Source organism: Lissotriton helveticus, chromosome 4_1 (genome assembly GCF_964261635.1).
Source record: "Lissotriton helveticus chromosome 4_1, aLisHel1.1, whole genome shotgun sequence".
Lineage (NCBI taxonomy): Eukaryota > Metazoa > Chordata > Amphibia > Caudata > Salamandridae > Lissotriton > Lissotriton helveticus.
This window is the reverse complement of record NC_136063.1, coordinates 86,687,063-86,714,177: the sequence shown is the minus strand read 5'-3', so window position 1 is coordinate 86,714,177 and position 27,115 is coordinate 86,687,063. Positions and strand designations below refer to the sequence as shown.

Below are 27,115 nucleotides of genomic sequence, written 5' to 3'. Positions count from 1 at the left end.
ACCACAGTCGACCAGAGAGTCGCAAAACGGGGACGCGGACTGGCCAACATCGGTCTGCCTGAAAATTGCATGAAAGCGCACCCGAGGCAATTTGAGAGCCTGTTGTCTACGGGGAAGAGGTGACAGTGGGCAGGAGGAGGTCGGGCACAGAACACCACGATGGCCCGGCCTCGGGGATCCCAGCGGTGGCGGTGCCGGGGGAGCAGTGGAGGCTTCCCCACCTCTAGGAGGCCCGCAAGTGACGGATGGTGCATGGGTGGCAACAAAGAGAGAACAGCCTGGACTGACTTGCGGGGTACCCCATTCGGCCGTCCCGAGCAGCCGGCAGTTGGAGTTGGGTGCCAGGGTTGGCTGCAGAGAGCCCTCTAGCTGCGCTGCACCGGAGAGGAATAGGGGGCAACAAAGAAGTGGCGCGCAGTGAGTAGCTGTGGAGTGACTTCCAGATTGACAAGGGGACACTACGGAGAACACTTGCAAGATAGGCCACAACACAGGGGAGCTCCTGAGGGGTGCGCCAAGCATTGGCTCTGTTAGGTGAGCTGTGGAGCTGGCAGGGTGCGCTCTTGACTGAGGGGCTGGGCATGGCATAGTGAAAGCCCGGAGGGGGTGTGATTGTGTGCGGCCTGTCGGTGAGTATCAGGAGAGGGCGGACGCTCTGAGACTCTGACTTCAAGTGTGGAGATCGGCCGTGTCTGGCATCATGGTCCAACGAAGTAGGATGGCGACAAAAACTGACTTGGATAGGTCCCTGCCTGCTTCTTCTTTCAAGGGGTCCAGAAATATCCAATCAAACAGGTTGTATCACTACACCTTACCAAAGGTGTCCCCGGTGGAATTGAGGAAAATCCCATCTGGGGGGGGAGTGGGGAGGGGTCACATTTGCCACCATCTAAGCCCCCATTGAAGGATCTCATGGCGGCCATCAACAGAGTGCAGGCATCCCTGGGCCAGAAGATGGAGGCCCTAGACAATAAACTAGACACTGTTACAATTGAGGTGGGGCTGATATGGGCGGATCTCACAAAGGCAAATGAGAAGGTGAAGACACTGGAGCTCAAAACGGCCAGCCTGATTGATGACGTGAACCTGTTGCAACAAGAGGTGAGGGACCTCAAGGCCTCAAGAGTTCCCACAGATCGCAAGCTGGACAAGTACGAGGGCAGGGCCAGGCGTAATAACGTCCGCATTCTAGGGGTGCCCGAGAAATCAGAATGCCAAACTCTGGATTTGTTTGTCGAAAATATAGTTCTCTATCACCTCAAACCTAAAGGCCTTAGTAATTTTTTCACTGTGGAGCGGGCACACAGAGTCCTGAGGGGCAGGCCCAGACCAGGGGCACCCCCCCCGTCCTATGATCGCAAGGGTCCTGAATTTTGGCGACAGGGATGCAATCTTACAGGCGGCTTGTGCTGGGGCCCATTTGAGATATGAAAATGCAACTCTCTCCTTCTTCCCAGACTTTACCCAAAAGGTACAAAAGCAGCGTCAGGGCTTCTTGTCGGTGAAGAAGAAATTGAGAGACAAGTGGCTAAAATATGCCATGATGTTTCCGACCCTCCTCCGAGTGGAACTCAAAGGGAAGGCCTGGTTCTTCGATAATGCAGAGATAGCGGCGGATTGGTTGGAAAGTGCACACGCGACTGAGGCGCAGAGCAGAGATCGAGACGAAGCGGACGAACAATAAACTATTGTTAACTGGTGACCGTTGGGTTTAATCCGTAACATGCCGTGAAGGGGGGGGGGGGGGGGGGGGGTTCATGTAATGTCTCCCCTGACTTGCCGTGTCAGAAAGATATTGTTGTTGACTGACCAGAACAGGGGTAGTGATGGCGGAGCGGGGGTAGCGGGGGTTGGCGGGATTGTCCAGGCCCTCCCTCTATTTTCTACTTTTAGTTAGTTGTAGATTAGTGTTGGGGCAACAGGCACACTGCTAGTTGGGGATGAGCATAAGCTACATGCAGGGGTGCAGGGTGGGGGAGGGGGGCTGAGAGTTGAGGGTTTTTTCATATTTAAACTTCGATTGGGTGCAAAATTATTGGCGATTTGTTTTTCTTTTGTTACAGCATCAGGTGACCTAGACAGGATCTATCATTATAATGTCTTCTGGTAGACAGGAACTGGGGATATCCACGCTCAGTTGGAATGTGAATGGCCTAGGGGACAAGATAAAAAGGGGAATGGTGAGTCAGTTGATCAGGAGACACTCCCCGGATTTGGTGTTGCTACAAGAGACGCATCTGGTTGGTAATCGCTGTATGGCACCACACAAGGGAGGTTATAAATTGGTGGCGCATGCTGGATTCACCACAGGATCTAGGAGGCGGGCATCCTAATGAGAAACTCCTTTCTACTGACTATCCAGGCCACATGGGCTGACAATCGAGGTAGATTCATTGGCATCTCTGGGCTGTGGGAGGGGAGAATTGTCACTTTTTTGTCAGTATATGTTCTGCCGGGTCTTCAGACGGACACCTTCCGAGATCTTTGCGCAATTTTCTTAACTTTGCCTTTGGGGATACTGATTGTGGGTGGAGATTTTAATGCTGTGATGGATGGTGAAGTGGATAGGCACCCAGCTTGAACTCTGACGCCATCTCAGAGGTGGTTGCCAGACTTCGTAGCAACAACTGGGCTTACAGATGGGTGGAGACTGAGGAACCCAGACGGAGTGCACTACACACACGCCTCTGCTGCTCACCACTCCTTATCGAGAATAGACTATGTCCTAGTACCAGCGTCGCAGGCAGCATGGCTCCGTGAGGTGCGCAATATGGGCAGGGGGTTTTCAGATCACTCTCCAGTCTGGCTCAGGGTGGAGGTGGAGCAGAGAGATGCGGGGAGGACTGCCCCCATTAATGCATGGCACCTGAGGGATCCTGACACCAAAAAGGAGGTGGTACAAGTCACGTAAAGGTATTTCCAAGAAAATGTGGGAACAGTCGAGTCGGCACAGTCTCTGTGGGAGGCATACAAGATAGTCATTAGAGGGGAGGTCTTATCACTGGTTTTGGGGAGGGGGAGGAAGGGCAGAGGTGGACAGGATGGATGCAGAATTGATAACTGTGGAGGGGGAGGTGTCAAGAGATGCTACCCCCGAGGGAATGCACTGTTTGCGACTCCTCCAAGATGAATATAAGAGCCTGGCTAGAGACAGTTCCAAAGTGCAGCACGCGAACACCCAGAGTAGGATATATGAACACGGCGACAAAGCAGGGAAACTGATTGCGTGGTTGGAGAAAGGGGAGTGGGCGTCGAGGTTGGTGCCAGAGTTGCAGACAGGAGAGTCAGGCAGGGTGACGGATCCGCAGGTGATAGTAGAAGAGTTCACTGCTTATTATAGATCGGTGTATACGTCTGCAAGCAACTATACGGAGGCCGGAAATGCGGCTATGGTACACAACATCCCAATGCCCGCGCTGTCGGAAGAGGACGGGAAGTACCTTGGCTCCTTCCTCACGAATGACGAAGTGGCGCCGGCCATTAGGAGAGTCCATTCCGGGAGGGCCTCTGGCCCTAACGGAACCCCCATAGAGCTGTATAAACTCAACACGAATAAATTAGCACCGTTTCTCCGTGCCATGTTTATGGAGAGCAAGGGGAAGGGCCAACTCCCGTACAACCAACAAGTGGCAAATATTATTGCCATTCACAAAGAAGGTAAGCCCAGGACACTATGCACTTCTTACCGGCCAATCTTGCTACTAAACGCTGTACCTAAGGTGCTGGCAAAACTGCTGGCGACCATGCTAGCCAAGGTCATTACCACTCGGATCCACCCGGATCAGTCGGGCTTTATGCCGCACCGAAATTTGGCTCTAAACCTACGGAGGCTGCATGGGATTTTGGGAGGCGCATCAAAGATTCACAAATTGGTGGCCCTGTTGTCGTTAGATGCCTCCATGGCCTTTGATAGAGTCGACTGGCCCCATTTATTCGCTGTCTTGGGAAAGATGGATATTGGCCACGAGTTCATAGGATGGGTCTCTTATATACGGGTCCCCTTGCCAGGGTAGTGGTGAATAACCACAAATCCGCTGACTTTGCTCTGGACAGCGGCAAACGACAGGGGTGCCTGCTGTCCCCACTATTATTTGCACTGGCACTCGAGCCGCTGGAGGCGTGGGTCCGTTGGGACCGATCGATTGGAGGGCTGCGTTGGACGCCCCAGTGGGAAGATAAGCTCTCGCTATACGCAGATGACATTCTGCTTTATCTCTCTACCCCCAGGGATTCTTTGATCAATTTTCTGGACATCCTGACAATATTCGGTAAGTACTCTGGATTCGCCGTTAATTGGGCGAAGTCATTGTTTTTCGTCCTCAGCGGAGATCCCCCAGTCATTCAGGGTTCATTCACACTGCAAGTTGAGGCAGTGGGATTTCGATACCTGGGCTTATACGTGACCATGGACCCAAAGTTGAGATATGATAACAACCTGCGGCCCCCAATGGCCAGGTTCCGCAGAGATGTGGCGAGATGGTGATCGTTGCCGCTCTCCCTTCTCGGTAGAGCTGTGCTGTTTAAGATGATGGCCCTTCCCCGCTTCCTATATGCGCTTCAGAATTCGATGGATCCGGTACCCTCCTCATATTTCAAGGAAATAGAGTCCCTCCAAAGACAGTTTCTCTGTGAGGGCAGGCCCCGTATTGCTTTTTCCAAGCTTACTCTTCCCTGGTATGACTGGGGGATTGGTTTGCCAGACCTCCGGAAATACTACTGGCCTCTCAACTAGCGGCGATTAATCACGCTGTCTATGGGTCTCCATCAGACCCCGGATATGCGATGGATCGCGGTCAGATACCGGGGGGAGATATTACAAGAGCTTTATATGCTAGGAATGGCCGGTTTTCCCTTGTCGGGCCACCGGTGCATGCGGCACAAGTGTGGCATGCTGTTACCCGAAACCTTAAGTGGGGCGGGAGGCTAACGCTGGCGAACCCGTTGTGGAATTCGGAGAGATTTGGTAGCATGTGGAAAACGAAGGGCTTTGATAAATGGGACCTCATAGGGATCTCACAGATTAAGGACGTTTGGGGGAAAGATAAGATCCTTACATTTGAAGCTCTACAGGAAAAATATTATCTGCAGGAGAGTGAGCGTTACCGATACCTTCAGGTCAGACATGCCCTACTTGCAAATATTCCCAGGGGCACCACATCCCCGGAGGCCTCCCCTTTGGAGGACCGGGTACTAGATGGCCACCTCCCAGAAAAAAACATTTCATTGATATATAAAAAATGAATCAATCACATGGGGGATCCATTGGCGGCTATCAGGGAGCAGTGGGGCACAGATGGCCTAGTATTGGGTGATGAGGACTGGAGGGAGGCAGTCTCCTCCCCAAAGTAGTTGCCGTCCAAATGAGACTTAGGCTGGTCAAATTGAAGATCCTCCACAGATCCTACACCACGGGACCTCGGTTAGTGCGGATGGGTCTGGCGGATAGCGGGGAGTGTCGGAGAGAGTGCGGGGAGATCGGAACATTTCTGCATATATTGTGGCATTGCCCTGAAATACAGGACTATTGGGTCAAAATCCACGATAAGATCCAAGAGGTTAAGTGGGTGGAGTTGGCGCTGGAGGCCTCAAGATGTGTCCTGAATGTTTGGGAACCTACGGACCTGAACTCATTTGGGAAGCTGTGGGAGACCCTGCATGCATGATTGCTAAACGTAACCTCGCTCAGTTGTTGGGAGCCGGCCAGGTGAACCAGATTGGGAAGTGGATGGAGGATTTGGACTGGTGCATGTTCAGGGAGAGGTCTGTGTATTTCACCAGGGGCTTCCCCGGGAAATGGGGGAAAGTTTGGGGCGGTTGGAATGGATACAGAGGGGATATCTGCACACCTCCACATCTTAGAGAAGTGGCAGTGGCATCGGAGTCCCAGTGATCCCTAAATGTTATCCTGTAAAATATCATTTTGCAAATACGGAAATGTATATTCGATTAATGCGAAAGTAATGTACGTCACCTGATGCTTTTTCTTTTAATTATGTCCATAAAAGATTTTTTTTTTAAAGAATGCATTTTTAAGCATGACTTAAAATGACAGTCCTTATCATAACTGGTAATCATTATAATGCATTGCAATTACAGCCCCAAAAAAACATCACAGTTGAAATAATAGGATTAAGCATATACAGCCAGACACCCAAGCAGGAATGTCCAGCATCATAACCCCACTCTTTGCTTATGACCTCATATTACACATGTGACCTCAATAGAAATAACCTTAGTAAATGCACGTCTCATGCAATTGCACCTCTTGCAATAAATCATGCCTATTGATACTTCTTGATCTATCCTCTGCCTTTGATACGGTCAAGCATGACAACCTTCTGTCCCTATTGGAAAGTAGGATGAGCCTCTCGGGCACAGTGCTGCAATGATTCTCCTCCTTCCTGAATAACAGATATCAAAGAATCAAGATGAAGAATTCACTCTCACAACCCTCCATGATCACACTTGGTGTGCCTCAGGTATCTGCCCTTTCACCCATTCTTTTCAACCTCCTAATGGAGCCTTTGGCAACGCTCTGATATCAACGAACATTCTATATCACCTGTACGCTGACGACACCCAGTTGTATCTGAGAATCACCTCGCCAGATGACTTTATTTCCCTCAACACTACTCTACTGAGCACGCAGCGTTGGCTCACTAACAACCACCTGATGCTGAATACCAAAAAAATGGAATTCATTCTCATCTCGCCACCGAGCCACACACCAAAGCTAGACCTCAGGTTAAAACACCTAACTTGTTTTGACTGTGTCCCCCTCATCATTGACTCAGCAACATCCCTAGGAATCTCCATAGACAAACATTTGAATATGCAGTCGCACATCTCTATTGCCACCAAGGGAGCTAATCACAAGATGAGTATTTTAAGGAAACTAAAACCATTCCTCCCTCAGGCAGATCTAAAAATTGCATTACAAGCCCTAGTGCTACCAAGATTAGACTATGGAAGCACCACCCTCTGTGGTCTCCCCAAATACAAGTTGCGTCCTCCTGGTCATCTACACATTTTATGGTAAACAGTCAAAATATCGAGTTTTTTATTTCGACCTACACTTATATCGAGTTGCTAATATCGATGGGACAGAATATCGATGTCCAGAATATCGATGGCCAGAATATCGAACCTAAGGTAAGTAATATCGAAATTACTTATATCGATAGCATGTATATCGATGTAAGTAATTTCGATTTACTAATATGTGTTAGAAATATTAGTTAAGTATTTAAATTAATTGTTATAACATGTGTTTAATATGGTTTTATAATTTAAAAATATATAAAAGTAAATAATATGTTTTACTACCAGAGCGGGTTGTGGGTTTATAGGGGAATAGGGTGGGAAGTAATTTATTTGTAATTAAATAATTATTTTTCAATGATTAATTTATTTTGCAATTAAATATTAATTGGCAATGAATTTTAATTGATTAATTGATTAATTAATTGATAATTTATGTATATTTTTAACTAAATTATATGTTTTACTACTGGAGCGGGTTGTGGGTTTATAGGGGAATAGGGTGGGAAGCAATGTATTTCTAATGAAAAAAATTATTTTTAATGATTTCTTTATTTTGCCATGAAATATTAATTAGCAATGATTTATTTTAATTGATTAATAGAATAATTAATTGATAATTTATGTATATTTTTAACTAAATTATATGTTTTACTACTGGAGCGGGTTGTGGGTTTATAGGGGAATAGGGTGGGAAGTAATTTAATTGTAATATTAATTAATTTTGGGTAAAGGGGTATTTTTAGGGTTCAGGGTCAGTTTTCAGTTTTTGGGTAAAGGGGTATTTTTAGGGTTCAGGGTCAGTTTTCAGTTTTTGGGTAAAGGGGTATTTTTAGAGTTCAGGGTCAGTTTTCAGTTTTTGGGTAAAGGGGTATTTTTAGAGTTCAGGGTCAGTTTTCAGTTTTTGGGTAAAGGGGTATTCTTAGGGTTCAGGGTCAGTTTTCAGTTTTTGGGTAAAGGGGTATTTTTAGGGTTCAGGGTCAGTTTTCAGTTTTTGGGTAAAGGGGTATTTTTAGGGTTCAGGGTCAGTTTTCAGTTTTTGGGTAAAGGGGTATTTTTAGGGTTCAGGGTCAGTTTTCAGTTTTTGGGTAAAGGGGTATTTTTAGGGTTCATGGTCAGTTTTCAGTTCTTTGGTAAAGGGGTATTTTTAGGGTTCAGGGTCAGTTTTCAGTTTTTGGGTAAAGGGGTATTTTTAGGGTCAGTTTTCAGTTTTTGGGTAAAGGGGTATTTTTAGGGTTCAGGGTCAGTTTTCAGTTTTTGGGTAAAGGGGTATTTTTAGGGTTCAGGGTCAGTTTTCAGTTTTTGGGTAAAGGGGTATTTTTTGGGTTCAGGGTCAGTTTTCAGTTGTTTGGTAAAGGGGTATTTTTAGGGTTCAGGGTCAGTTTTCAGTTCTTTGGTAAAGGGGTATTTTTAGGGTTCAGGGTCAGTTTTCAGTTTATGGGTAAAGGGGTATTTTTAGGGTTCAGGGTCAGTTTTAGGTTTTTGGGTAAAGGGGTATTTTTAGGGTTCAGGGTCAGTTTTCCCTACTGTTGCACCTACTGGAGTGGGAATAGTAATTATTGTTAAGTAATTATATATTATATATGATTTATCATTTTATTTGTTTATTAAATATGTATTATTATTATTTTTAACCATTATTACATATATTTAAATATGTTTAAGTAATTAATAAGTATTATTTACAGTTTTTTTTATGTTATTTCAAAAAAAAATTTAAATCGATATATTTAACAACGATATTTTTAACATCGATATTATTTTTTCGATATTTTGGTACTTACCATGTTGTACATAGGGCGTCGATATTTTTGCTATCGATATAATTACGCCGATATTTGTGTAGGTCGAAATTCTGTCTGTCGAAATTCTGTCATAGATCCACATTTTATATCTACTTTGAATCATTTGGAGTTATAATATGTATGTTTGCTAGCACAATCACCTAACGTTCATTAACTGTCTATTGTACAACGTCCTGTAGAATCATGGTCCTCTATGTTTATTATGCATATATTTTATATTTCTATTGTACAAATTGACTCATTTGAATGTGTGTGTACCACCTCAACCACTGATGTTCTTTTATTGTAAAGCGCTCTGATACTCTCGTGGGTCACGTACGTGCTATATAAAACTTTATAAATAAAGAAATAAATAGTAGTGGCCCCCCCCGCTGCTATGGGAGAGCCGCACTCCAATCCTCGGCAGCCTCACGCTGCTGCCCGGTCCTGTTGGGGGCCCGGTCCCACCCGGACCCCTTATAGTAGGTGAGTTGATGGCAGCTCGGGGAGCCCATCCCGGGCTGCCCTTGCCGCTCCTTTGTGCCTCTCGGGGGCCAGGTCCTATCTGGGCACCCGCATTTCATCATCGTTGGAGAGCCGCTCGGGGAGCCCACCCCCAGTGGCTCCCGCTAGCTCCCCGACTGGCCAGCACCTTTGCATGCTGCCGTGGGAGCTGGCACCTCTGTTCTGGTGTGCCCGCTCCTGCGGGCAGACACTGAGGCCAGCGCTGGTCCGGCTGGACCTCGGGGGAGTTCAACAGCCCTCCCACGCCTCCCTGCAGCCGCAGGGGAGTGTTGTGGCACTCTCCCTGTCTTCCTCCTTCCTTTCGGGCCTGTAGATGGGGTCCTGGGCCCCTGGGCACTCCTTCATGGGAAGCGTGATGGCGCTATCCGACTTATGCCGGTACTGCTGGGACTGGAGTTTGGGTCCCGTGCCCACGCGATCTTCACCGTTGCGCTCCCCGGCTTCCTTTTCAGCAGGATCAGGACTGGTAGAAAAGTCAAAGACATGCCCCCCAGAGTATTTTGCAAGCTTATGCCAAGCCCTCCCCTTAAGATTTCCTAACCTGTATTACGTCATTTCATAATTCGTTCTTCAAACTGAAACAATTCAGAGCAAAGTCTAATTTTTTACATTGAACATAATTTAATGCCTGAGGCTTTCAGTTCAAGTGTCACCAATTCTCCCAGAGTATTAAGAGCCTCCTGTTTCCAACAAAAACACCCTGGTATAGGAGACAGAAGTTTTTTTCCCTGAGTACGGGTTATACCCAGTTCTAGTTTTCCAGCTTGTATGGATAGAGGTTTTCTAACCGAAACAAGAGGCTTTAGGGTCTAATCCTGTCATTTATCCAGAATCCTTGTTTATTTACAGATGTACATTTAATTCCTTATAAGAGCGTTAGAAGTATTTTGGTGTGGTATACTAGTTATTTCTCTGGTATTTCACCAATTATTTCTAGTGATGCAAGGGTTTTAGCAGGTATGCCGCCTGATCTCAGGAACTCTAGACTATAATGCATGACGCATTCAGAATATATCAGACTCTACTCCATCTGCCCTCACTCAGAATTTAAAAGTTCTGCTGTCTTGAGGGTCCATTTGGGATATCACAAACTGTGCTGTGTCATGTGACCCTATTCAGAATATCACAAACTGTATGTTTTGAAGAGTGAGGTCGGCACCCTTGTGTCTCCTTAGATGAGATCGTTGCATTAACCTGAATTGCACAACTAATGCCTAAATGTCTGCGAGAATTTAAAATTGGTTATGGAAACTGATGTCCTTTTTTTGTTTTGCAGGATGTTAGAAGCACCCTGAAGAGGTAAGGTTGATTTATTGTCCTCTCAGTGTATAAGGAGCAGGTCTGGCTGCAGGGTGGAAATGTCAGTACTGAGCTCACAGAAATCCACTCTGATGCGAGAGCAATACCACCTCAGACAATTATCATAAGTAGATCACCTCGTAGCTACTCTCCTACCTTACAAACAGTGTTGCGGCCCTCTGGCTTGTTCTCAAAACATCCACAGTCTTTAAAAACTCATTTTCATTCTAAGAAACAATAACTGAGTTTTCAAAAAATTACTTTGAGACTCCACAGACTTCTAGTCTTATGAAAATACCCCCTCGCTCCAGGGAAACTCTCTTGTGTCCAGGAAAATCCCCTTTGTCCACAGAAACTGCCTCAAGGTTTCCACAATCACAGAGAACTCCAAACCTCATTCAATACTTTCCAACTCCACTGCCAGTCCTCAAATTTCCCTCTAATGCTTTGAAACAACATTGAAAATGTCTAAAACCCACATCTTCTCCTAAACATGCCTCATCCTTTAGTAAGGAGTCTGTTTAGGGCCAAGAAGGCTACATCCCTAGTTTTATGTCCTAGTTTAAAGACATACATAACGTATTGCTTGTGCCTATCTGACTGCAAGTGGCCCCAGTACCCAGAGTTAAGTTACCAATAGAAATGAGTGGGCACAACTAGCAAAGTTTTTCTGGGCAATTAGCAGCTAAATGAAAGCACTAATTCCGAGATAATGTAGGGTGTAGTAGAGAGACGCGTACTACAGTTATTCAAACTGAGGCAAAGTGATGTGATTGCTGAGTTACAATATTATAATACATTTGATATCCAGGCTTAATATTTCAATCAATCAATCAATCAATCAATCATGTCATTTGTAAAGCGCACTACTCACCCGTGGGGGTCTCAAGGTGCTGGGGTGGTGAATGCTTTACTGCTCGAAAAGCCAGGTCTTGAGGAGTTTTCTGAAGGTCAACAGGTTTTGTGTCTGCCGTAGGTGGATGGGGAGGATGTTCCAGGTCTTGGCGGCGAGGTGGTAGAACGATCTGCCGCCGGAGGTCGCTCTTTGGGAGCGGGGGACTGTGGCGAGGGCGACGTCAGCAGAGTGGAGCTGGCGGGTGGGGGTGTAGAAGCTGAGTCGTCTGTTGAAATGTTTGTCCGGTGTTGTGGAGTGCCTTATGTGCGTGGGTGAGCAGCTTGAAGGGTATCCTCTTGTTGACCGGGAGCCAGTGTGGGTCTCTCAGTTGGGGTGTGATGTGACTGCGGCGAGGGATGTCAAGGATCAGGCGTGCAGAGGTGTTCTGGATGCATTGGAGCCGTCTCAGGAGTTAAGGTGAGGCTCCTGCGTAGAGGGCGATTCCGTAGTCCAATCTGCTGCTGACGAGGGCCTGGGTGACCATTCTTCTCGTTTCAGTGAGGATCCACTTGTAGATCCTGCGGAGCATGCAGAGGGTGTTGAAGTAGGAGGAGGAGACAACGTTGAACTGTTTAGTCAAGGAGAGGGTGGAGTCGAGGATGACCCCTAGGTTGCGTGCGTGGTCGGTGGGTGTTGGGGCAGGTCCCAGTGCAGTCGGCCACCAGGAGTCCTCCCAGGCCGAAGGGGTGGGTCAGAGGATGAGGACCTCCGTCTTGTCCGAGTTCAGCTTCAGTCGACTATTCCTCATCCATTCAGCGACGACCTTCTTTCCTTCGTGAAGGTTGGTTTTGGCTGTGTGGGGGTCCTTGGTGAGGGGGAGGATCAGCTGGGTGTCATCGGCGTAGGAGATGATGTTGAGGTGGTGCCGACGGGCGACATGGAGGATGTAGTCCGTGGAGGCGAGGGCGTGTGTGCTGATGAAGTGGACAATTGAATCGCTGAACTGTGGTTGGGATCCGGGGGGTCGGTAGATGAGGGTTCCTCTGAGGGTGGTGTTGAGGTCGGTGTGGATCTGGAAGTGCAGGTGTTCGGCAGTGCTGAGGGAGTCGTCGGTGTTTGTCGAGACTCTGAGAGTGTTCCTGTGGACAATGGTGATTCCTCCTCCTGCTCCGTTTGTGCGGTCCCTGCGGGTGATTTTGTAGCTTTCCGGGACAGCTATGGCTATGTTGAGTTCCGAGGCAGTTCAGCCAGGTCTCCGTCAGGAAGGCGACGGCTGGGGAGGTTGAGTCGAGTAGGTCCCAGAGTTCAACGGCGTGTTTGCGGGCAGAGTGGGTGTTGAGAAGGATGCATCTGCGGTGGTTGGGTTCTTTCCTGGTCGGCAGCATGGTGGGGCGGACGCTTGTGAAGGGGGAACATCCATGACAACGCTGTCAAAACACTGCGCTGCCATTACCACGTGTCTTTTACAACGCAAGTCGTTACCCCAACTTGCGCTGGAGGGCGCTCTAGACTAAAGAATAGTAGATTTACTATTCCAACACCTTCCCTACTGTACGTAAGCTGGTGTTGGAATAGTAAATTTAACTATTCCTAAGTCCAGCACCCTACAGCGCAAGTCGTGGTAACGACTTGCGTTGTGAAACCTGCATTGTGATGTACCGCGATCTAAAAGATCGTGTTGTAACATCATGCAACCCTTGTGAAGCTGCAGTTCCGGTAGGTGAAAGCTCCATGGGTGTGCTTCGGGGAGGCGAGGAAGCAGGTGTGTGATCGTCTGTGTTGAGTGCGTGGATGGTTCTGGCATGGTAGTGGTGTCGGGCATTGCGGGGTCATGGGGTCCTGGTGCTGGACGCGGTCCAGGTGCGGATGGGCACAGGCAGGCTTACGCGGCGTGTCCGCTGCGCGGCCTCCATATGAGGAGATGTGGGAGGGAGGAGCAGCTGGGAGGCGGGAGTGGGCGGTGAATGGGATTGCAGTGGGGCGGGGATGCATGGACACAGCGTCGGGAAAAACGGGCGGTCCGTGGAAGAACTGGGCACAGGAAGGAAAAACAAGTTTAGGCAAGAAAGCGAGTACAGGCACAGAGGAATAAAAACAAGTCTTGGCAAGAAAACAAGTACAGGCACAGAGGAATAAAATGCAAGATGCAAGATTAGGCAAAAACAATGCAGGCAGAGCCATGCAGCAGCGTGGGGAGTGACCTGCCTGTGAGCAGGGTCAGAGGTCGCTCTGCATTCTATATTCAGAGGTTTATGCATATTGATGTATTCCACACAGATGCTTTATTTTCAGAAAGCTGCGTCCAAACACTTCTCACCCACTTGTGATTAACACTAGCGCTTCCACAGGGGAAAGGCTTTAGAGCAGTTATTAAAGTTTAAAGCAAGCCTCTGCGCTTGATATTTTCAACTAGCATGTGTACTGCACATCAATCCATCGGTTTCAGCCCCAGTAAGGGCATCAAAAGAAAAAAGTTTATAAAAACGAAAAAATGGTTGGATTAGACTGTGGTTCAAACAAAGAGACAACATAAAGTGGGCTTCAAAAGAAAAACGTTTATAAAAACGAGATGTGGTTGGAATGCAGCAGTTTTTGAAAATAAAAGACAGCATAAAATAAGCATGGATTATGTCAGTATCATTCAGTGTCATAAAAATGCGCATGAAGGAACGGCACTCGAAGATACTGCCCTGGGCGGGTGAAAGTCGCAGTTGAATTAAAACGTCCTGCATGTGCTAGAACACTCAGGACGGAAATGGGCTTCTACCTGTGTCTGAGTCACAATGTCATACATTGTCCAAAATACAGGTATAAACAAATCCACTGGCTAAAAGGTACACGTTATGCTTTCTCTGCTGTTCCGCTGTCCTCAAATCTGCTGTTGGTGGAAAGAAGCTATGTTTTGTCCCTCAGTGACTTCCCTTCAGCCTACAGCATCCTCGGGTCAGCATCAATCAATCCTCGAACCTTTGAAAGAGTCCAGAACCCTCACTTAAGACAACAAAGAAGCGGAGAGAGAAATAGAGAGAACGTGGAAGAAGAAAGAGAGGTAGAAGAAGAGACACAGGCGATTGACCAGGAGAGGAGTGAGAAGGGAGGAGACATGCAGAGGGAGGTGGAGAAGAGGAGAGTGAAAGAGACACAGGCAGGAATTGGAGAGAAGAGCCCCTGCTTGCTAGTGGCACCATTCCACTTTTAGAGCTGGGCTGCCCTGGAGTGAATATCCAGTACATGTGGTTTAGAATAATCTGAAATCAGTTTGGGTCGTAACAGAGGGGCTAATCCTCTGATACTTTACAGAATGACACCTGGGAGCAGTTCACAACAACAAGCGATAGAAGGAAAGTCGACGAGGACCCATCTTAGGGAGGTGTACGAAGCAGCCAGCAAGACGCAGTCAAACCAAAGGCTGTAGACTGAAATAAGATGTCAACAAACATAATTTGAAGCTGGGTCCAAGGTGCAGGACCTCAGAGACTCCAAGGTGCAGGACCTGAGACTCCAAGGTGCAGGACCTCAGAGACTCCAAGGTGCAGGACCTCAGAGACTCCAAGGTGCAGGACCTCAAGGACTCCAAGGTGCAGGAATGTAAATGTAAATGTAGTTGAGCTTATATAGCGCACAGCTACCCGCAGTGGGTGTCCCGGCGCTTGCTTAGGGAACCCATCCTGATATTCCTCTGTGTGATAGCCCCAGCGGGTATCCACAAGGTGAAAGTCAGGCATCCCGCCGCGAGGGGCGGTTGTGGAGATTAAGCAAGCTATTGCCCAGAGTCGCAGAGTGTGAACCCGTGAGTCGAGAAGGCACCAGAGCGAGAATTATCGAGTCCGTGGAATTTTTAGCCCAAGACCCGCCGAGGCGGGGAATTGAACCCTGGTCCAGGACCGATCTCAGCTTCCGGGTCTGCCGCCTCTAACCCCTGAGCCACACTTCTCCACAGAGACTCCTCAGAGACTCCAAGGTGCAGGACCTCAGAGGCTCCAAGGGGCAGGAACTCAGAGACTCTAAGGTGCAGGACCTCAGAGACACCAAGGGGCGGGTCCTCAGAGACTCCAAGGTGCAGGACCTCAGAGACTCCAAGGTGCAGGACCTCAGAGACACCAAGGTGCAGGACCTCAGAGACCCCAAGGGGCGGGTCCTCAGAGACTCCAAGGTGCAGGACCTCAGAGACTCCAAGGTGCAGACTCCAAGGTGCAGGACCTCAGAGACTCCAAGGTGCAGGACCTCAGAGACTCCAAGGGGCGGGTCCTCAGAGACTCCAAGGTGCAGGAATCGGAGACACCAAGGTGCAGGACCTCAGAGACACCAATGGGCAGGACCCCGGAGACACCAAGGGGCGGGTCCTCAGAGACTCCAAGGTGCAGGACCTCAGAGACTCCAAGGTGCAGGACCTCAGAGACTCCAAGGTGCAGGACCTCAGAGACTCCAAGGGGCGGGTCCTCAGAGACTCCAAGGTTGCAGGACCTCAGAGACTCCAAGGTGCAGGACCTCGGAGACACCAAGGTGCAGGACCTCAGAGACACCAATGGGCGGGACCCCGGGGGACACCAAGGTGCAGGACCTCAGAGACACGAATGGGCGGGACCCCGGAGACACCAAGGTGCAGGAACTCAGACACCAAGGTGCAGGAACTCAGAGACTCCAAGGTGCAGGACCTCAGAGACACCAAGGTGCAGGACCTCAGAGACTCCAAGGGGCGGGTCCTCAGAGACTCCAAGGGGCGGGTCCTCAGAGACTCCAAGGTGCAGGACCTCAGAGACTCCAAGGTGCAGGACCTCAGAGACTCCAAGGTGCAGGACCTCAGAGACACCAAGGTGCAGGACCTCAGAGACACCAAGGTGCAGGACCTCAGAGACACCAAGGTGCAGGACCTCAGAGACACCAAGGTGCAGGACCTCAGAGACTCCAAGGTGCAGGAACTCAGAGACTCCAAGGTGCAGGACCTCAGATACACCAAGGTGCAGGACCTCAGAGACTCCAAGGGGCGGGTCCTCAGAGACTCCAAGGTGCAGGACCTCAAAGACTCCAAGGTGCAGGACCTCGGAGACAGCAAGGTGCAGGACCTCAGAGACACCAAGGTGCAGGACCTCAGAGACACCAAGGTGCAGGACCTCAGAGACTCCAAGGTGCAGGAACTCAGAGACTCCAAGGTGCAGGACCTCAGAGACACCAAGGTGCAGGACCTCAGAGACTCCAAGGGGCGGGTCCTCAGAGACTCCAAGGTGCAGGACCTCGGAGACACCAAGGTGCAGGACCTCAGAAACTCCAAGGTGCAGGACCCCGGAGACACCAAGGTGCAGGACCTCAGAGACACCAATGGGCGGGACCCCGGAGACACCAAGGTGCAGGACCTCAGAGACACCAATGGGCGGGACCCCGGAGACACCAAGGTGCAGGAACTCAGAGACTCCAAGGTGCAGGACCTCAGAGACACCAAGGTGCAGGACCTCAGAGACTCCAAGGGGCGGGTCCTCAGAGACTCCAAGGTGCAGGACCTCAGAGACTCCAAGGTGCAGGACCTCAGAGACTCCAAGGTGCAGGACCACAGAGACACCAAGGTGCAGGACCTCAGAGACACCAAGGTGCAGGACCTCAGAGACACCAAGGTGCAGGACCTCAGAGACACCAAGGTGCAGGACCTCAGAGACTCCAAGGTGCAGGACCTCAGAGACTCCAAGGTGCAGGACCTGAGAGACACCAAGGTGCAGGACCTCAGAGACTCCAAACCTCAGAGACTCCAAGGTGCAGGACCTCAGAGACTCCAAGGTGCAGGACCTCAGAGACTCCAAGGTGCAGGACCTCAGAGAATACAGGGTGCAAGTCCTGAGGGTACAGGACTTCAGAGACTCCAAGGGGCGGGTCCTCAGAGACTCCAAGATTTCACAGATACTTATAGTCAGCACTACTGAGATTCTCACATGCAGGACATATTTATGAGGGAGAAAGCAAGAAAGAGATAGTGACAAAGAAAGGGGACAGACAGACACAGGAGACAGGAGATCATGAGAGTAAGTACAAGATCAGAAGGCATATATAGAGAGTGAAAGAGGGAGTGAGAGTGTGTGTGTGTGTGTGATTATTCACTCCTGCCTTTGAGATCCCCAGAATTGTGAGAAAAAGAGAGAAAGTGGGAGTGTTAGTGCAAAAGAGAGAAAGAGTGTGTGTATTTGTGTGTGTGTGTGCGAGCGTCAGTGTGGGGTGACAAGTGTTATTCAGATAAACATTGAAGCTACGAGGGGCAGAGAGAGTGATACAGATGTTTAGACAGAGATAGAGGGAGTGAGTATAGTAACAGCAATTGTTCACCATGACCTTTGTACTGTTAGAGTCAGAGAAGAGAGACAAAGTCGAGGAAGGAGAGCGAGAGAGAAACAAGTAGAGAGTGTGGCCTCTAGAGTGTGTGTGTGTGTTTGCATTTGCAGTAACAAGGATTGTTCACAGTTGCCTTTGAGATTCCTGGAGCTTTCTGAAAGAGAGGGAGTTAGGAAGAGACACTCACAGAGGCAGCGAGAGAGAGAAACACATAGGGGTTTGACAGAGAAAGAGAGAGTGACACAGGTAAACAGATAAATAAACAGAAACCGAGAGAGGGAGAGAGTGGTCGTGTGTTGGTAGCTGGGTTTTTCACCGTTTCCTCCGAGATCCCGAAGCTTGTATTTATCAGGTGCGAATCCCTGCGAGGATCTGAGCAGAGAAGCGGTCAGAGTGGAAGGCAGAGGGTGTGACACTTTCGGAGGCCCCTTAGAGTTGCGGGTGTTGTGTGTGTGTCGTAAGACACTCCAAGTGCTGTCCTGCAGGCACTCCTGTGATGTATGTATTTTATTTGTAACATCAGGGTGTTTGTGCTGTCTCTTTTCATATCCCTTTGCCTCTGAGTGTCTGTGACACTAACATGATTTGTGTCCCTTCAGGTGTGAGGAGGTGAAGATTCAGGGTCCAGAAAGGATCAAGAAATATAAAGGTAAGCGACTTGAGCTGACAGGTCCCAATCACTCTGCCCGCATCCTTCCCCCCGCCCCCCGAGCCCCACTCCCACCCCCCAGATCTGTGGTAAGACCCCTTTCAAGAACGGATCCTCTGTCGGGGCCCAGAACAGGAGCCTTGAAAATGACGAATAATCCAAGGAGTCCCTTCAGGGGGGAGCTCGGTCAGGGACACAGTGAAACTAACGTGTGTCTGACCCATGAGAGTGTATAAGCTGCAGTACAGGCCTCTCACGGGGAGAGGCTGCATAGTGCAGTTTAAACCCTAGTGTGGTCCTTTGTGATAGCTGCTGTCTAGTACTTACAGTGCACACCTTCCAGCAGTGACCTGTGTAGTACAGTGCAGTACGCATCTTCCAGATGGGAACTTTCTAGTGCAGTGTACATTACACAAGTATGCTCTGTCCAGATAGGTGCGGTCTAGTGGAGTAAAGAACAATGTGCTCTTTTAAGGTGGGTGCGGTATAGTGCGGTGTGCTTCTTCCAAGTAGGTGCTGTATATTGTGGTATATTGGCAGTTCAGTGGCCTCCTTTCAGATATGTCCTGTGTAGTGCAGTGTTCAGTACACTGTGCTCTTTCCAGGTAGGTGCAATGCAATGCAGTATAGTGTACAGTGCAGTGATTCCAGATTGGTGCTGTTTAGTTCAGTTTACAGTACACTGAGGTGTGCTCCTTACTGGTAGGTGTGGTATAGTCAGTGCATTGTCCAGTACAGTGCGCTCCTTCCCCGTAGGTTCTGTCTAGTGCAGTGTAAAGTGCAGTGTGGTTCTTTGTGATTGGTCCTCAGTGCTGCAGCTTGAATCTCTAATTCTGAATCTCTTCTCTGCAGTGACGGTGACTCTGGATCCAGACACCGCGCATCCGAAGCTCCGCCTGTCTGAGACGCGGAGACATGCGAGATATACACGCTCAGCACAGCCCCTGCCAGACACCCCCAAGAGATTCACCTTCTATCCCTGTGTGCTGGGGAGCAAGGGGTTCACCTCCGGCAGACATTACTGGGAGGTGCAGCTGCTGCTGCAGGAGGAGATCGGAGGATGGGCTGTGGGGGTCGCAGCAGAGTCTGTGGAGAGGAAGGAAGAGATCACATGGTCACCTGAGGGGGGAGTCTGGGCTGTGAAGAGGTGGATATATTTTGATGATGATGATGACGATGATGATGATGATGATGAGGAGGAGGAGGATGATGATGATGATGATGATGATGATGATGATTATGAGTACTGTGCTCTCACCTCCCCTGAGACCCCTCTGTCTCCTTGTGAGGAGCCCCGAAAGCTAGGTGTTTATCTGGATTACGAGGCGGGGCGGCTGTCCCTCTACAATGCGGACTCCATGGAGCTTCTCTTCACTTTCCCCCGGGCCACCTTCACACAAAAGCTCTTCCCAATCTTCTGTCTCTGGGGAGAATGGATGAGGCTGGAGTAGGAGCCCCCCCTTCCCCCCAGGAACAGACTTGAGGCTGGTTTAGGAGCTGCACCCCCCCTTCCCTGAACATTGCATTCATGCTCCACTCCCCTAGAGGTCCCTTGGGGAGGGGCGCCCCTTGCTGGACTCCTGTGGGGGATGGGCAGTCACTCTTGTGTGGGGAGGGGTGGCCCTGTTTGTGGTTCATATATTTGAGGGACTGGGTCTATGAGTCTCATGTGGGGGAGGATCGGTTCCTAGTGTGGGGTGGGGCCAGCTCTCGTGGGGGAGGGGCAATGACATTCCATCTCCCAGCCAGAATTAACCCCTTCTGCTCCTAATTTGTCATTTATTTAACATTTAGCACCGACTCCACAGGCATACCTGACTCCAAATACAGGCACTGCGACCACAGGCACTGCTGGGTACCGACACAGATGGCTCCATTTCAAATAACACTAAATCCAAATACAGGCACTACCGGTTCCAGTCACAGTCAAAGTCACTCCTCAGTCTAGTCACAGGCACTCCTGGCTCAGGTACAGATAACCCTAACTTCAAATCCAGGCACTGCTAACTTGAAACACAGGCACTACTATCACTGCACACTCCAAAACTAGGCCCCGCTCACGCAAATAGAGATAACCCTAACTCTGGGCACAGGTATAACAGACTCCTGTCACAGGCACTCACGACTCCAACCATATGCACCACTAACTCCACGCACTTGTAAACCCAAGCACAGATACACCCGACTCCAGCAGCAGGCACTGCTAGTTCCAAGCACAGGCACTGTGGATTAAAAAAAAATACTTCTGAATTAAAGTGGTCACAGCTGATTCCAGTCACTGGCACTGCTTATTCAAAATACCTCTTATTCAATGCACAGGCACTGCTGATTCCAGTCACTGGCACTGCTGACTCCATTGCACTTAACGTGGACTTCAAAAACTGGCACTGCTGACTCCAAACATGTGGACTACCGATGTAACACACTGTCACTGCTCACACATGTCTCCTACTGCTATCACAGGCACCTCTGATTGCAAGTACAGACTCTGCTGACTACTGTCACAGGCACTACCTATTCAGAAACTAGGCACTTCTTACTCCAAGCACATGCTCTACTGATGTCGAACTCTCTCACATGCGTACTTCACAAACTGACACTGTTCACACCACACTCCAATCACAGTCACTCCACAGGAACAGGCACTGCTGACTACAATACCGCTAATGCTGACTCCAATCATACATTCCTGATCCAAGAAACAAGTGCATCTGATTCAAAACAGGAACTACTGTCTCCAGTCACAGGCACTACTCATTCAAAATAGGCACTACTGATACAGGCACTACTTGCCTCAACCACAGGTACCGCTGATACAGGCACTACTGGTCTTAACCACAGGCAGTGCTGAATCAAATTACAAGTACTGTTGACTCCAAACACAGGCACTGGTGACTCAATTTCAGATAATCCTCAAGTCATAGTCTGTCCAGATTCTAAGAACAGGCACTGCTCAGTTTGTTATAAATCCTTCTTACACAGAACACCACTGTCTCCCGTGCACCTAGTACTGACTCCCAGGCACAGGCACTGCTGCCTCAGTTACAGATAACCCTGACTCCAAATACAGGCACTGCTAACTCAAAACACAGGCACTACTGACTCCACGCAATGGCACTTGACTCCAAGTACAGCCACTTTTCGTTCAAATCACTAGGAACGCTCACTCCAAGCACAGTCAATCAAGAATCATTGCAAATAATGCTGACTACAAACACAGGCGCTGCTAAACACAGGCACTACTGATGTGAAATACTGTCACTGCTTAATCCACAAATAGGCACTGCTCACTCAGTAACAGATAATCTCTCTCCAAACGCACGTTCTGGTAACTCCAGCCAAAGGCACTCCTGTCTCCCAGCATGAGCACAACAGGCATTGCTGACTTCAAACACAGGCACTGCTGATTCTCAACACATGTACTTTTGGCTCTATTATAGCTAATATTGACTCCTAACACAGGCACTGCTGTCTCCAAACAAACACTTCTCATTCCGAGCACAGTCACTCATGACAAATAATGCTGACTGCAAATACAGGAGCTGCTAAACATGGGCATTACTGATGTGAAATACTGTGACTGCTTAATTCACAAGCAGGCACTGCTCACTCAATTACAGATAATCTCTTTCCAAACGCAGGAACTGGTAACTCCAGTCACAGACACTCCAGTCTCCCAGCATGAGCACTGCAGGCACTCCTGACCTCAAACACAGACACTGCTGATGCAAAACACATGTAAGGAAGACTCCATTATAACTAACATTGACTCCAAACACAAGCACTGCTGACACCAAACAGAAAACACAGACCCAGTTTAATCCACCAACAGGCACTTCTCACTCCGTTACAGCCAACCTTTGCTCCAGGCACAGGTACTACAGACTCCTATCACCGGCACTCCTGACTCTAAGCACAGACACTGCCAACTCTAAGCATGTTTTAGTCAAAGTACAGAAACTGCTGACTCATGACAGGCACTGTCAACAGCTGACACCACTCTCGACCGGCATTAACTCTACAGCGATATCGTTACTCCGCTTTGGCTATTGCGCGCTAGCATTGTCATAGACTCATTCCGCATTATTTATTTAATTGTGTATTGTGCTTTGTGCTCTATGTAAAGCGCTCGGTAACCGCTGCAATATTATTGTGGTAGCCTCTCACCCGGTGCCTCATAGACCGCACTGCTCCTGGCTCTGCATTTTGGATTGCTAGCATTGTGTTGTGAGTTTCGTTTTCAGGCTCCTCCACCATCTTGATTGTTGTGCTTTGCCTGGACACGCCTCCCCGAGACCGCCTCCCAAGCTGCCCCTCCCACGCTCCGCCCCCACTATCCATTTAAGAAAGATGAACCCACGCACAGCGTCCACGCGCTACGGCCGCGCCGAAGGTGCGCCAAAGGTAAGCCCGTCTACGCCCGTCCGCGCCTGGACCGCGCCCAGCGCCAGACACCCTGGTCCCCGCACTGCCCAGCCCACCCGCATAACATACGATTCCTCCTCCCTCCTTGCACTAAACCCCGGCAGACTCCCCAACTGCGCCCAAGCCGCACCTGGACTCACCCATGGACCCTTCACATGCAAGTCCTGCAAGTTTGACGGCACAAAAACCAATTCCTCATCCACTAACACCAAACACAGATCTGACGCCAACCACCTAAAATGCATCCTACTGAACACCCGATCGGTCCACAGCCACGCCATCAACCTTTGGAATCTACTAGACACCATCTCTCCAGACGTCGCCTTCCTAACAGAAACTTGGATGAACGCCTCTTCAGCCCCAGACATCAACATAGCCATCCCGGAAGGATACAAGATCATCCGAAAAGATCGCACCAACCAAACAGGAGGAGGCATCGCCATCGTCCATAAGAACTCCATCCGCATCTCAACCAGCTCGGACGTCAACCTCTCTAGCGCCGAACACCTTCACTTCCAGATCCACACCGACCCCAAGACCACACTCAGAGGCACCCTCCTCTACAGACCACCAGGACCCCGTGCACAATTCACTGAAGACATCACTGATTTTATCACCCAACACGCCCTCTCCTCCGAGGACTACATTCTATTGGGAGACCTCAATTTTCACCTGGAAAAAAGCAATGACAACAACACCACCACCCTTCTGGACAATCTCGCCAACCTCGGACTAAAACAACTTGTTAATACCCCCACACACCACGCAGGACACACTCTCGACCCTATCTTCACCTCCAGCATACACATTTCCTTCAGTCACACCACAGTTCTCCAATTGACGGACCACAGCTGCGTTCACTTTGTTTACAATAAGACCACAACCCACAACCATCCTCAACCTACCCTGCGAAGAAACTGGAACAAAATCACCATCGACCAGATCTCCTCATCGCTTCTTCAAAACCCCCCTGCCCACTCATTGAACCCCAACCAAGCAGCCATTAACCTCACTCAATGGCTAACCAACAGCGCCGACAACCTAGCACCTTTGAAAAAACGTCAAATCAAACTAGGCAGCAAAAACGCCCCATGGTTCAATGAGGATCTTAAGAAATCCAAGAAACTCTGTCGCTCCCTTGAGAAAGCCTGGAAAAAAGACCCAAACACCAGCACAAGGGACGCCTTCAAAAACGCCACCCGCATACACCACCAATTGATCCGGACTGCCAAGAAAACCGCATTCAAAGACCGACTAGACAAAACGCCCACAACAGCAAGGAATTATTCAACATCGTCAAAGAGTTTACCAACCCCACTGCCAACTCCAACGACATCACCCCCTCTCAAACCCTTTGCGACTCCCTAGCTTCGTTCTTCCACGACAAAATCACAGACATCCACAACAGCTTCGACAACCTACCCGAAGACCAACTCACCCAACCCTCTACTGTACCTTCACCCCCCTTGAACATTCTTTATGACTGGAACCCAATCTCCACTGAGGACACCATCCGCCTGATGAACTCCATACATTCAGGATCCCCCACAGACCCATGCCCTCACCACATCTTCAACAAAGCAGACTCCATCGTAGCACCACACCTCTGAGACGTCATCAACTGCTCCCTCAACTCCGGCACCTTCCCAGAAAGCTGGAAACACGCCGAACTCAGCGCCCTTCTGAAAAAACCCACAGCCGACCCCACCGAACTCAAAAACTACCGCCCCATCTCGCTCCTTCCATTCCCGGCCAAAGTCATCGAGAAAGCTGTCAACAACCAGCTCGCCGCCTTCCTCGAAGCCAACAAATCCCTCGACTCCTCACAGTCCGGCTTACGAGCCAAACACAGTACTGAGACCGCACTCATCGCAGCAACAGACGACATCCGAACTCTACTGGACAATGGAGACACAGTCGCCCTCATCCTCCTCGACCTCTCCGCAGCCTTCGACACAGTCTGCCATAACACCCTGTTACAACGACTCAGAAACATCGGAATCCAAGGAAAAGCACTGGAATGGATCACCTCATTCCTTGCCGGAAGAACTCAGAGAGTACGCCTCCCACCATTCAAGTCAGAGGCCACTGAAGTCATCTGCGGCGTGCCACAAGGATCTTCACTCAGCCCCACCCTCTTCAACGTATACATGAGCCCCCTCGCAACCATCGCACGCCAACACAACCTCAACATCATCTCCTACGCTGATGACACTCAACTAATCCTCTCACTCACCAAAGACCCAAATATCGCCAAAACCAACCTACATGAAGGAATGAAAGAGGTAGCCGAATGGATGAAGCATAGCGGTCTGAAACTGAATTCAGACAAAACAGAAGTCCTTATCTTAGGTACCTCCCCCTCCGCCTGGGACGACTCTTGGTGGCCAGAGGCCCTCGGAAAAGCACCCATCCTGACGAATCACGCACGGAACTTAGGCGTCATCCTGGATTCCTCACTCTCGATGACCAGACAAGTCAACGCCGTCTCTTCATCTTGCTTCACCATTCTTCGCATGCTCAAAAAAACTTTTCGCTGGATCCCCACCGAAACTAGAAAAACGGTCACCCACGCACTGGTTACAAGCCACCTGGACTACGGAAACACCCTCTACGCCGGTATCACCGCAAAACTTCAGAAAAGACTCCAACGCATCCAGAACGCATCAGCCAGACTCATATTAGACATCCCGCGTAAAGAACACATTTCCGGTCACCTGAAAAACCTCCACTGGCTCCCCGTCAATAAGAGGATAACTTTCCGCCTCCTCACCCACGCACACAAAGCTCTTTACGAACTTGGACCCGAATGCCTCAATACACGTCTCTCCTTCTACACCCCCTCCCGCCAGCTGCGCTCTTCCAACCAAGCCCTCGCTGCTGTTCCCCGCGTCAACAAAACCACCATGGGAGGAAGATCATTCTCCTACTTAGCGGCCAAAACCTGGAACTCACTTCCCATGCACCTTCGCTTCACTCAAAACCACCTAGCATTCAGAAAGCAACTTAAAACCTGGATATTCGAGAAGTAATTCCTCACCCCTCTTCAAGCGCCTTGAGACCCTCTGGGTATGTAGCGCGCTACATAAATTTATTGACTTGACTTGACTTGACTGATTTAAAGCACTGAAACGGCTGCCTCAAGTCATGAGCACTGCACTTTTAATACATGCAGGGCTGACTCCGAGCACACACACTATTCTCTCAATTGTAAATTGTCCTTACTCCGAGCGCAGACACTCCTGACTGACTCCGATACACGTAATGCTCACTTCAAGCACAGGCACTGCTTAGTGAATGACAGGTAATCCTGACTCTAATCAAGCCAAGTCACATCTAATTCAAAACGCAGGCACTGCTGACTACAAACACAACTCCTGACTCATTACAGATAATGCTGACTCAAAGACCAGGGGCACCTGACTCCAAGCACAGGCACTATTGATGTAAAACAGTAACGTTTTCCTCCTTGAACAGGCACTGCATACTCACTTACATATAATCCTGGCTCCAAACACAATTACTGCTGATTCAATACAGGCACTGCTGATTCTATTCACAGGCACTGCTTATGAAAAACACAAATACTGCTGATGCAATGCACATGCACTGTAGACTCCATTGCAGCCAAGGTTCACTCGAAGTGCATGCTCTACTGAGCCCTAAGCATGTCTTCATATTCCACAAACAAGCACTGCTCACTCAATCACAGATAACGCATACCCCAATCAGAGGCCATCCTCAATCCAAGCGGATGCACTGCTGACTTCAAGCAAGCCATCCCTCACTCGAAGCCACTCCTAACACATGCACATTTGATTCAAAACATAGGCATGGCTGATTCAAAGCAAAGGCACTTCAAACTCAATTATTGGTAGACACTGTTGATTAATACCACAGGCACTGTTGACTCCAAATAAAGGAAATGCTGACTCTCAAGAATAGGCACTCCTCACCAGAGCACGGGCACTCCTCACCACAGCACATTTACTCCTTATTACGGCACAGCCACTCCTCACCACAGCACATGCACTCCTTACCACAGCACAGGCACTCCTCACCGGAGCACAGGCACTCCTCGGTAAACAGTCAAAATATCGATTTTTTAATTTCGACTTACACTTATATCGAGTTGCTAATATCGATGGGACAGAATATCGATGTCCAGAATATCGATGGCCAGAATATCGACCCTAAGGTAAGTAATATCGAAATTACTTATATCGATAGCATATATATCGATGT

General features: G+C 49.2%; 1 protein-coding gene across 1 annotated transcript in view; it reads left to right on the top strand.

Annotated features, from left to right (window-relative positions):
* Positions 1-19,896, top strand: part of LOC144827941 (E3 ubiquitin-protein ligase TRIM39-like) — a 218,548-nt gene extending 198,652 nt beyond the window's left edge. Inside the window, exons 4-7 of the mRNA XM_078686106.1 lie at positions 10,627-10,649; positions 18,396-18,445; positions 19,298-19,594; positions 19,682-19,896. Coding sequence (XP_078542232.1) covers positions 10,627-10,649; positions 18,396-18,445; positions 19,298-19,594; positions 19,682-19,896 — 585 coding nt within the window. The remainder of the gene's footprint in view (positions 1-10,626; positions 10,650-18,395; positions 18,446-19,297; positions 19,595-19,681) is intronic.
* Positions 19,897-27,115: the final 7,219 nt, after the last annotated feature.